Here is a 12,087-nt window from a genome sequence, read left to right as displayed (position 1 = left end):
CGCACTTCAGAATTCCTTTCCTAATCTCCTCCATCTCACTCATTCACACATTCGATTTACAAAAGCATCCTCAAAATCCAAACTTCATATACATATTTAGTTACTTCCACTAATTTTAGCTCCTTTTTTTTGCCAGGCTTAAGGCTTTATATAAGCATACCAAAGATAATTACATTCTCAGTCAGTTTACTCCATCTGCCATTTATCCTTTCTTACTCACTTGCATTTGCCTTTTACACTTGGTGCTTCCTGTGCCCATTATGTTCCGTGATTCCTCCTGAGTGCTCGCTGTTCTTCCTGCGTTCATTCTCATTGAATTTTCCACAATGTTGCTGATCTATCTGTCTCTTAGTCTGCAACTGTACTCATGTTCAGTCCTATTATCATCGAAAAGGATTGATTGTAGGCCATTGGGTTGTTCCACTGATGCTATGCACTCCAACTGGTGTAGAGAATAGATTAGTTGATAGCGTAAGGCAATTCCACTTTCTAGCATTGCCTCTCAGCCTTTCCAGACTAGGTTTGTGCGATCAGAAGCAGGGGGTAAAAAAACAAAGATTTATCCAGGCAGGCAACTCTGTAGAGAGATTCAGAGGGACATTAGGGAGATAAGTGTGGAGAAAGGCATTAACAATCTCCACCATCTCCTCCCCCCCCACCAAAAAAAACCTCACACTCCCCATTTTTCTTTTTACATTTCACATCATGATCCATACTTTAGGGAAAATATGACTCCAACAGAGTAAGAACATGAGAATTTTAATGTTGCAATGTTTAGATGAGAAGAATTCCATTTGTAATTTCCCCCCATTCACCAATAACTCAGAAAGATCCACATTTTATTGGTGAAATGAGTTGATCATGTGGGAATAAAGTAAAGTTTATTTATTAGTCTCAAGTACGCTTACCTTCACACTGCAGTGAAGTTACTGTAAAAATCCCCTAGTTGCAGAGGATTTAGCATAAAAAAGATGACTTGAAATAAAACCCAATCAAAGTTTGAAGTGTTATCTTCTTCTTCCAGATGGACATTTACTTATTCCCCTCCTTTAGCTGAGAGTGTTGGCCAATGGACTTCTCCAGGGCCACACCAGCAATCCATAGCTTTGTTTGTCGGCTGTTATGACCTTTGACCTGGGAGTACCTATCCACTATGTACAGATGGAAGGTGATGGCCTAGTGGTATTATGGCTAGACTACTAATTCAGAAACTCAACTAATACTCTGGGGACTCAGGTTTGAATCCCGCCATGGCAGATGGTGGAATTTAACTGCAATGAAAATAATCTAGAATTAAGAATCCACTGATAACCATGAAGCCATTTTCGATTGTCAGAAAAACTCATCTGGTTCACTGATATCTTCTAGGGAAGAAAATCTGCTGGCCTTACCTGGTCTGGCCTACATGTGACTCCAGAGCCACAGCAATGTGGTTGACTTTCAGCTGCCCTCCAGAAGAAACTAGGGATCGGCAATAAATGCTGGCCAGCCAGTAACACCCATATCCCATCATTGAATAATTTAAAAAACCCATTGCACCCATCACAGGTTGTATATCTAAGCAGTCTGTTCTGATGTTGTGTGGTTTTGAACAGTAGCTTCTTAATAAACCGCTTTAAACCACTTGTGATTTCTTGACCCTTTTTGGTTATCTGTGACCTTTGATTTCATCACTCATCTCTTGCTCCCCCCATTAAGGCTTCTGACCTCACCCCCAACATCCTTGGGACTGGAGCACCCATGTCCCTGGATTTGGGATTGGATTCCCGTCTCCTGCAATTCATCACTCCCTCTCCTGGAATTGATCCTTGGAATACAGACGTAACTTTGTCTCTGATCTCCACAATGTTCTCCAATTACCTGCAAGTCTAGCTTGCGAATCAGGCAGGGGTCCAGGCATGGTATTCATCATTTATATCATTTACATGTTGTATTCCACTGACTGTGGGTGGGGGAAGTCCTGAATTCCAGATCCCCTGTGCTCTTGTCAGGTTCCCCCGAACCCTCACCCTCACCCTCAACTTCCAGCAGATCAGTTAAGTTAAAGTACCCTCCCAACCCCAAACATTCCACAAAGCAGACATGGTTTTTTTCACTATATCATCCACCAGCCAGTGAAATGTGGAGTAACTTGGTACTTGGACGTATTTTCATGTTCACTAAGCTCTTGCTGGTTGTTTAGCGTACAATCTCTTTTCCAGCACTAATAGCTGTAAATGTATATGACTTAAAGCTTCTCACTTGCAGGATTTATAAATTTTCATTCTGTTTATTTGCAGGGACACCATTGATTCCGTAACATGTCTGTATAATATGGTGGAGGAGAATGTCCATACCCTAGTAATGAGGTCCAATCATTGTCTGCAGCATCTAGAGTTCTTGCAGGATTTGAGGAGATTGGAGGAGAAATTCAAACAGGTTTGAGATTAATTTATTCAAGGCAGTGTTCAGCAAGATAATAAAACTTGAGGACTAGTGTTCTTTTATTTGATTGTGGTTTTAATTATCGGTGTATCATTGTATGCTTACATGCTAGTGTAACAACCAGTGTAGTAGCAAGAATAGTATTTTTTAGGTGTACCTATTTCTCATCAATGAATACACACCATTGTGAAGGGAGTTAACCATGTGTTTGTAAGCTGGTTTTGACTCTTGTTAAAATATGTTTTACTGTAAGTGCACCAAAGTAACTTCTAATATTCCTGTATTAATTCTATATTATTTAACTCTTATCCTTTCAGACAACAGCACCCCAGAATGGGAATTTTTTTTCCTGAATTGTAACAAAACCAATATAGCATATTTCACAGAGTTGACTGATTTGGTGGATGAAGGGAAAACAATAGATCTGGGGCTGAATTTTCTTGGTCTTCCCACTGGCGGGATCTTCTGGTCCCACCGATGGTGATTGCTCCTTGCATCAGGTTCCCCAATGGCACAGGCAGCGAGGAATGCAAAACCCCGTTGACATTGTCTTTATGCTCTTTCTACAGCAAAGCAATTGGCTTCTTACTGAAGGTGAATCGTATTTGCAGGATTTAATTACAAATGGAGATTCACTCGATACCATGCAACAAAAACAGCATAATTTTTCTGGATTCTTTATGCTGGCCACAGTAAGTTATATTTAGCACTGCTTCAACTGACTGTACCCATATGTTTTATTGTGCAATTGTAATGTCCTAACTACCTGGGGGGGGTGGTGTTTAAAGAAAAAGATATGGTTTGCACAGATGGATTCAAAATAATAACAGATTTATTTCAGGAGCTGTTGCCTGTACAGTGTAGAAAATGAAACAAAAAAAACTGCCTGTGAAACACCTAATGACATCACCATTAAATCGTATGACTGGCTCATGAAGCAATCACAAAACTACTAAAATATATAACAACAATAGACATTTGATTAAACTCTTAAATATTGAATTCTTATTCTCCAATCGGAAAGTGTAAAAGTCTGGCCTTGGAATGGATTAACACCTGAATAAAAATGAATATAGGATTTATAACAATCATGTAATGTTGTTATAGAAGTAGTACCAATCAGAAAATATACCTTGGTATGTGTTCACTGAATAGCTTCTAAAAATAGTGCATTTTTAGTTATTAAACTAAAGAGATAATCCTCAATATGACAGACGTTCATGGGGTTACTCCATGTATGGACAAGTTTGATTCCATTTGTTGTTTAAAATACAAACAGCTGCTGTCAGTTTATGTGCACGGTGCATAGCAAAAACATATATTATGCAATAAATATTCCTGAAGTAGCCACACTACCGAGAAGCAATGCAAACAGCAGGATAGGAAATGAGAACTATCTAATTAAATGGACTGTTAACCAGATCCAAGCTGGCTGGTGAGACTGAAACCAAGATATAGAGCTTTTCTTCACTGAGAGTTTATTGACTTATTTAACCTCACAGCATTCTTCCCATTACACCTAATGCCTCAGCTCTCTCCTATCTATACAGCATGTAATGGAATGTACTAGGGAGCAGGCTATCCGAGAACTGGTCCTATGTAATGTGACAGGAATAATTAATAATCTTGCAGTTAGGGGTCCTCTTGGAAGAAGCGATCACAGTATAGTTGAATTTAAAATACAGATGGAGTGAGAGAAGGTAAAATCCAATATCAGTGTGTTCGGCTTAAACAAAGGAGACTACAAAGGAATGAGGGAAGGATTGGCTAAAGTAGACTGGGAGCAAAACCTTTATGGTGGGACAATTGAGGACTTTCAAAGCAGTGCTCAGCAAAAGTATATTCCAGTGATAAGGAAGGACTGTAGAAAAAGAGATAATCAGCAATGGATATCTAAGGAAATAAAGGAGAGTATCAAATTGAAAGAAAATGCATACAAAATGGCAAACATTAGGGGAACCTAGAGGACTGGGAAATATTTGAAGGTCAGCAGAAAGCACGAAAAGCTATAAAGAAAAGTAAGATGGATTATGAGAGTAAACTAGCTCAGAATATAAAAACAGATAGCAAAAGTTTCTACAAATATATAAAATGAAAAAAGAGTGGCTAAAGTAAACATTGGTCCTTTAGAGGATGAGAAGGCGGATGTAATAACTGGAAATAAGAAAGTGGCTGAGGCAATGAACAGGTATTTTGTGTTGGTCTTCATGGCTGAAAACACAAATAACATGCCAAAAATTGATGATAGGAAGGCTATGGCAGGTGAGGACCTAGAAACTATCATTATCACGAAAGAGGTAGTGTTGGCCAAGTTAATGGGACTAAAGGTAGACAAGTCTCCTGGTCCTGATGGAATGCATCCCAGGGTACTAAAAGAGATTGCAGGAGAAATAGCAAATGCACTAGTGGTAATGTACACAATTCACTGGACTCTGGGGTGGTTCCTGCAGATTGGAAAACAACAAATGTGACGCCACTGTTTAAAAAAGGGGGTAGATATAAGGCAGATAACTATAGACCAGTTAGCTTAACTTTTGTAGTAGGGAAAGTGCTTGAATTTATCATCGAGAAAGAAATAGCGAGACATCTGGATATAAATTGTCCCATTGGTAAGACGCAGAATGGGAAGGTCATGTTTGACTAATTTGGTGGAATTCTTTGAGAACATTACAATGGGCAACTGTGGATGTGGTGCACCTGGATTTCCAGAAGGCATTTGACAAAGTGCCACACCAAAGATTGCTACATAAGATAAAGGTGCACAGTGTTATGGGTAATGTATTTTCATGGATAGAGGATTGGTTAACGTAAATGGGTGTTTTTCTGGTTGGCGATCAGTGGCTAGCGGTGTGCCTCAGGGATCAGTATTTATGATTTACATAAATTATTTGGAGTTGGGGATCAAGTGTGGTTTGGCAAAATTCGCAGATGACACTAAGATTGGTGGCAGAGCAAAGTGTGTAGAGGATGCTGAAAGTCTGCAAAGGAATATAGATAGTCTAAGTGAGTGGGCGAGGGTCTGGCAGATGGAGAATAATGTTGGTAAATGTGAGGTCATCCATTTTGGTAAGAATAATAACAAAATGGACTATTATTTAAATGATAAAAAATTGCAACATGCTGTTGTGCAGAGGGACCTGGGTGTCCTTGTGCAGGAATGTCAATGAGTTGGTTTGCAGGTGCAGCAGATAATTAAGAAGGCAAATGAAATTTTGTCCTTTATTACTAGAGAGTTTATGGAGTTTAAAAATAGTAAGGTTGTGTTGTAGCTGTGTAAGTTGCTGGTGAGGCCACACCTGGAGTACTGTGTACGGTTTTGGTTTCCTTACTTGAGAAAGGATATACTGGCACTGGATGGGGTGCAGGGGAGATTCACTAGATTGATTCCGGAGTTGAGAGAGTTGGCTTATGAGGAGAGACTGAGTAGACTGGGGCTATACTCATTGGAATTCAGAAGAATGAGGGCAGATCTTATAGAACCATATAAGATTATGAAGGGAAAAGATAAGAAAGAAGCAGGAAAGTTGGTGGGTGAAACTAGAACTAGCTGGCATGGCTTCAAAATAAGGGGAAGCAGATTTAGGACTGAGTTGAGGAAGAACTTCTTCACACAAAGGGTTGTGAATCTGTGAATTCCCTGCCCAGTGAAGCAGTTGAGGCCACCTCATTGAATGTTTTTAAGGCAAGGGTAGATAAATTTTTGAACAGCAAAGGAATTAAGGGTTATGGTTAGTGGGCGGGTAAGTGGAGTTGAGTCCATGAAAAGATCAGCCAAGATTTTACTGAATGGTGGAGCAGGCCAGATGGAGTTATTGAGTTATAAGGAGACGCTGAAGAAACTGGGACTTTTCTCTCTGGAGTGTAGGAGGCTGAGGGGTGAGCTTATAGAGGCCTATAAAATAATGAGGGCCATAGACAAGGTAGATAGTCAATATCTTTTCCCAAAGGTAGGGGAGTGTAAAACTAGAGGGCATAGGTTTAAGGTGAGAGGGGAGAGATACAAAAGCATCCAGAGGAGCAATTTTTTCAAACAGAGGGAGGTGAGTGTCTGCAACAAGCTGCCAGAGGTTGTAGTAGAAGCGGGTACAATTTTATCTTTTAAAAAGCATTTAGATAGTTACGTGGGTAAGATGGGTATAGAGGGATATGGGCCAAATGCGGACAATTGGGATTAGCTTAGGGGTTTCAAAAAAAAAAGGGTGACATGGACAAGCTGGGCCAAAGGCCCTGTTTCCATGCTGTAAGCCTCCATGACTCTATGACCTATTCCTGCTCCTAGTTCTTATGTTCTTATATGCTCTTTTTAAGAAACGGATGAACCTGTAGTTAATTATAAATTTACATGTTATGTGTGACCTACACCAGAAGTAGCCCCTTGGCTTGTTGTCAGCTGATGCTTCATCCTGAGCTCTTGGCAGTTTTTGTCAGTGCTGGTTATCATTGCCTCCCACACTCCAGGAAGGAGGTAGGCCCCAAGTTTATCTCTGCCGGTATAGGAATTGAACCTGCATTCTAGGCATTATTATTAGAATTAGGGGCAGCAGTAGGCCATTCAGCCCTTCATACTTGCTCTGAACTGCATGCTAGCCATCTAGCAACTTGGCTAAACTATCCCTGACTCCCTATTTATACCTGTTTCAACTTTAACTATGTAATTAACATGAACAATCCTTCACAATGGAATTGATAAGATTCCGTTGATGGGTCTGTGGTCATAGCCATGACATAAATTACAATTTGAGAGAACTTTCTTGATGCTATGATATTCTAATGGAAGAGTAACCACAGAAAATCATAAAAAAAAGATAAACCCACTGTTTGTTTCATTCATATTTCATCTAACTTGGTGGAAAAAAAAATCAAAATTCTTGTTTGTTCTTGTATTCACAATATTAAAAAAGTCAATGAAATGATCAAAATTAGTGTTAGGAACCCATTGATGATAAAATCAGATATAGGCAGACTTTATGTAATAACTGAACTTTGTTGTAGGAATGTTTGAGCTGATCTGTGGTTCTGAGCACATTGCATTCAATCTGTCCCCAATGTTAAGGCTGATTTCAGGTACTTTAATCACTCACTCCCTGAGTTACAAGTAGCTTGTCAGTGAGTGGATGAATAACAGCTACATGTAAGGTGTTAAGAATGTGGCTGAAAGTTTAATAGTGGCACAAAATGAATGGAGGGCACAGGGCAAAACAATGTTTAGTAAAAGTAAAATTTTGTTCTAAGCTTTTGCATTCCGACCTTACAGCTCCCTGCCTCTCTAGCTTTAGCTGTTCCTTTAAGGGCACTTCTAAAAAAAATCCTGCCTTCCCTGTTCTAATAGCTCCTTATGCAGCTTAGTGTTAAACTTTTAACAGTACTCTTGTGGAGTGCCTTGGCTCGTTAAAGGTGCTATGTAAATGCAGTTGTTCACCCTTCATTCCCCAATTTCCCCACAATTGTTCATTGCAGCAGGAACACAAAAAAGGCTTGGAGCTGTTGAAAGAAGCAAAGCAGCTGGATGGTTTTTCGTATCCTGAGTTTGCAGCGTTCGGAGATATGGTGGAAAATTTCAAACTACGGCTGAACAATTTTCACATTCGAGCTCAGAGACGTCAGGTGGAACTCGAGGCTCTAGTTAACTTATACAGCTACTGTGATAAGGTTTGCATCAAGAGCATCGTAACTCAAAAAACTATAAAATAAATGGCTTATTCATGAGATTTCTTCATGTGATGTTAAAAATTGCATGAGCTAGATAAAGTATAATAAAATCCACAGTTACCGTTCCAAAATTTTCCTTGCCAGAACTGACTGGCGCTCCAGAGTAAAAGACTTTCAAGTAGCTATACTGAGGTCTAACCAACGTATGTGCCGGAATTTTACTGCCTCGCTTACCTGAGGTTCGTAAGATCCCACCCAAGACCAATGCTGTTCTGCGAGCCTCGCCCACACCGATTGCAGGGCAGTATGCCGGTAAACTTCCAGCCATAGAATTGAAGAGGGTTGACTTGTTTGGAAGTTTATGAGCACTTGTCCAAGTAACTGTTAATTTTGTCCCGGATTATCATTGCAACCAGCTTTCTCCTGATGTTAATCTGACTATCTGTAGATGTTGGATCTATTCTGACACCCCAGTTGAATTCAATTCTCCCTTCCTGGAATGCCTCTAGTTGGGTGTCACTGTTTCCCTCTGGGCCATTTGGATCATTTACATTCAAATATTGCTTGGGAATTCAATCAGGAGTTGGGTTTGAGCCTCACTTTGAGAATCCATTCCACAGAAACACTTGAGAAATGGAGTGACTTTTACCTCCTTTCTCTGATGTTTCCATGAACCTCTCGTCAAAGATAAATTCAACATTTTGGGGAATCCCCACATGAGGGTAACTGGAGAGTAGGCCTACCTGTTAGTATGTGGCAGGGATTCGCTGACCTCGTCCTGCTGCTGTGAATAGAGATTTGGCTGAATGCCAAATTCTCCATTCTCGCTGGCAGTGGTGGCAGAGTGAACGAGGGTGGAGAATTTTGACCTGCATGTTTTGTTCCCTACAAAATGTTGTGGATACGGGAAGTGACAAATCCTTATGACATGTTTAAAATCCACGTTCCTTGGACAAAGGATGTCCAAAGATGTTAGGTGGTTTGGCCATGGTAAATTGCCCCTTAGTGTCAGGGGGACTAGCTAGGGTAAATGTATGGGGTTAAGTGCTATTACGGTCAGTGCAAATTCAATGAGCCAAATGGCCTCCTTCTGCACTGTAGGATTCTATGATTCTAAATACACAGATAGCCAATAAAAGCCCAAGGGAAACAGTTGAAGATATATATTTGGTAACTTTGTTCTGCAAGGTAAAGGTATATTCAATATAAATAACAGAAAATGCTGGAAACATGCAATATCAGTCAGTAACTGTGCAGAGAGCAAATAAATAAGCTTCTTCAAACCTGATCACCTGCTTCTTCCACAGTTATTCATTAATGTGCTGTTTGTTTCCAGGATTTACTCTTTTCCTTTCAGAATTCTGGCATCTGCGGTATTTTCTTTTTTTTAACGAACATTCATTGCATGTTTTTCCTCTTTCGTTAGGCCACAAAGTTTGCCGAGGAATGTAAATATTACTTGAACCAGTCAGGAACATGCAACGAAACAATGTTGGAGCATCTTGAGAGTTATCATCAGAGGTTTGCAGAGTACTCCGTGGAAAGATTCCGCCAGGTGAAGAGCCAGGTTCATAGTCTAAACAGTACTAAAGGGATGAAGATGTGGAACGTGACCTGGCTGAGGTGTCAGGAGGTCCGGCAACTCCTGGAGGAAAAGCTGGAATTTTGTCGGAAGACCCTGAAAGCTGTTACAACTCCATCATTGGATATTAATGGAGAGACAAAGGGCACTGTTCAGAAGGGCAGTAAAGATATTGTCACAAGTAGTTCTCATGTGTGTGGGAGCTCTCGGCTTGAAGATGATGTAATGTGGCAAAGAGAGGAAAATTGTAAGCCTTTGCCTCCCAGGAACATTCAGAGTCATAAAGAAAACACAACAAATAATCCAAACAGAGCACCTGCAAACTCTTCAACAGTTAACTGGCCCCTGTGGCTGCATTCAGGTGAGGTTTCCAGCGACAAGAGCAGCTCACAGATTTGTTCTCTCCCTTCGTATTCTGATAATGTCTTCTCTCCTCCCGTTCGACACAAAAGTTATCCTTCGAAGAAGATTCTGCAGGCAGCACAATGTTTTCAGTTGTCCCGGCATGCAAGTTTCTGCTCCGAAGACAAATGCACAAGGAATACTCCAATGAACAGAAATAGCAGTGGTGTTACTGCGGCCATGAGTCCTGACCTAAGAGTTCCAGGGCCAAGCTCAGAACATGGGACAGTGCAGGAATTGAAGAAGAAAACAAAGAGAATTTCCTCGTAAGGATCTTAAGTCTGAAATGTGGGAAGTAACTTATCCATTATATATTAATATAAGAAAACAGTACATTTTAGTTCCCTGAGGTGAACTTTAGGACAATTAAATTTCAACCTCTCAATCCCGAAATCATATCTACCATCAAATCTGGAGTGTTGTGCTGTCCACTTCTTGAATGGGTATAATTGCTGCAACAATGAGAAGGCCCAGTACCCTTCAGAACAAAGCAGTTCACTTTATGGGCACCATATTTGTCAGCTTCATAGAATCATAGAATCCTTACAGTGCAAAAGCAGACCATTCAGCCTATCAAGTCTACACCAACTCTCAGAGCATCTTACCCAGGCCTAACCCCCAGAACCTCACATATTAACTCTGCTAATCCCCCAACCTACATATTTGGGACACTAAGGGGCAATTTAGCATGGCTAATCCACCTAACTTGTGCATCTTTGGACTGTGGGAGAAATTCCATGCTGACATAGGGAGAATGTGCAAACTCTACACAAGACAGTCACCCAAGGCTGGAACCGTGAGGCAGCAGTGCTAACCAGTGTGCTGCCATACTGTCCAAGCATTCACCTGAACCTCTACCCACTGTGGTGAGAAAAGGGATGTGGAACCAATGTGACTGGATCCTCATCCCTAACTCCTCTGCCAGATCCCTAGATAATCAGGTAGCAGACATTTCTTGCCAGTTTGAAATTGAATTGGTGGGATGCACCACCAATTCAGGACCTTTCAGGACCTCCGACATTGGCCCAAATTCATAATTTCTCGAGGAGAGCCTCTGTTTTTTGTTCCCATGGGCATGTCTGCAACTGTAGGGGCTATGTCGGGCATGGGGGGATTTATTTGGCAAAAATCTCTTGGAAACCAAATGAAAACTGCTCCTGATGCTTTCCTTTGTGAGATGGTTATATTCTTAATTGGGATCCAGGTCATGAACCCAGCTTGAATTGTTCTGGTGCAGTATGCCTTGTTCTCGCCAGATGCCAACAATATGTCAGTCTCAGTGTGGAAATACAGGAACTTACAACACATTCAAATCTTGATTGAATTTTCAACCATTCGCTGAAAGCTACAGCAGAATTGTTGGAGGGGCATGAAATTTTGCAAATTACTTCAATTCCTTACATACTTCGTACTATTTATTTTTCCATCGCTCTTTGTTTATCTTCCATTCTATTACTCCCTCTCTCACTCCATATGCTTCCCAGACATTCTTCTGCTTCATATCTGATGAACGGTCATCCAGACTTGAACCCTTAGCTCTATTTTCTTCTTACAGATGCTGCGAGACCTTCCTGAGATTTTCCAGCATTTTCTGTTTTTTGTTTCTTCTACTTCAGTTGTGTCAGCATCATAGACTAAAATCTGATTTAACTGAAACATTTTACAAATGTGGTTAACAATGTGATAATGACCAATCTTATCTGCTTCTGCTTCTGTTTGCAAGTTTGCTTGCTGGAACAGATTTTGTCAACTCTCATTGGCACAGGCAGTCTTTTAATTTTTAAAGGACCGGGGATTTAAATAACTTCATTGTGTTTTTTTTAAAATCTCACTGACACAGACAAGCTGATTTTTAAATTTTTCCAGGCAGGGGACTTAAAACCTTTATACCATCCTTCAAAAGCATTTATGACTACTCTGCAAATTGGTAAGGCTGATACTGCAGGTTAAGGTCCTTGCTACTGTGAAAATTAACACAAAGTTCAAATACTGTTGCTCAGTTCTGGTTTCTATCTTGTGAAATTAATGCC

The 12,087-nt window shown here is 40.4% G+C and overlaps 1 protein-coding gene across 4 annotated transcripts in view; it reads left to right on the top strand.

The window, feature by feature from the left end:
- Nucleotides 1-12,087, top strand: part of quoa (quattro a) — a 170,008-nt gene that overhangs the window by 126,649 nt on the left and 31,272 nt on the right. For all 4 annotated transcript variants that reach the window (XM_080205043.1, XM_080205041.1, XM_080205042.1 and 1 more), the window contains 4 exons: nt 2,280-2,418; nt 2,994-3,116; nt 7,882-8,073; nt 9,500-10,323. In XM_080205043.1, the coding sequence (XP_080061169.1) occupies nt 2,280-2,418; nt 2,994-3,116; nt 7,882-8,073; nt 9,500-10,323 (1,278 nt within the window). The remainder of the gene's footprint in view (nt 1-2,279; nt 2,419-2,993; nt 3,117-7,881; nt 8,074-9,499; nt 10,324-12,087) is intronic.

The sequence above is a fragment of the Carcharhinus amblyrhynchos genome, chromosome 16, assembly GCF_965287045.1.
Source record: "Carcharhinus amblyrhynchos chromosome 16, sCarAmb.v2.hapA, whole genome shotgun sequence".
NCBI classification, from domain to species: domain Eukaryota; kingdom Metazoa; phylum Chordata; class Chondrichthyes; order Carcharhiniformes; family Carcharhinidae; genus Carcharhinus; species Carcharhinus amblyrhynchos.
This window is presented reverse-complemented; position numbering and strand designations above follow the sequence as displayed.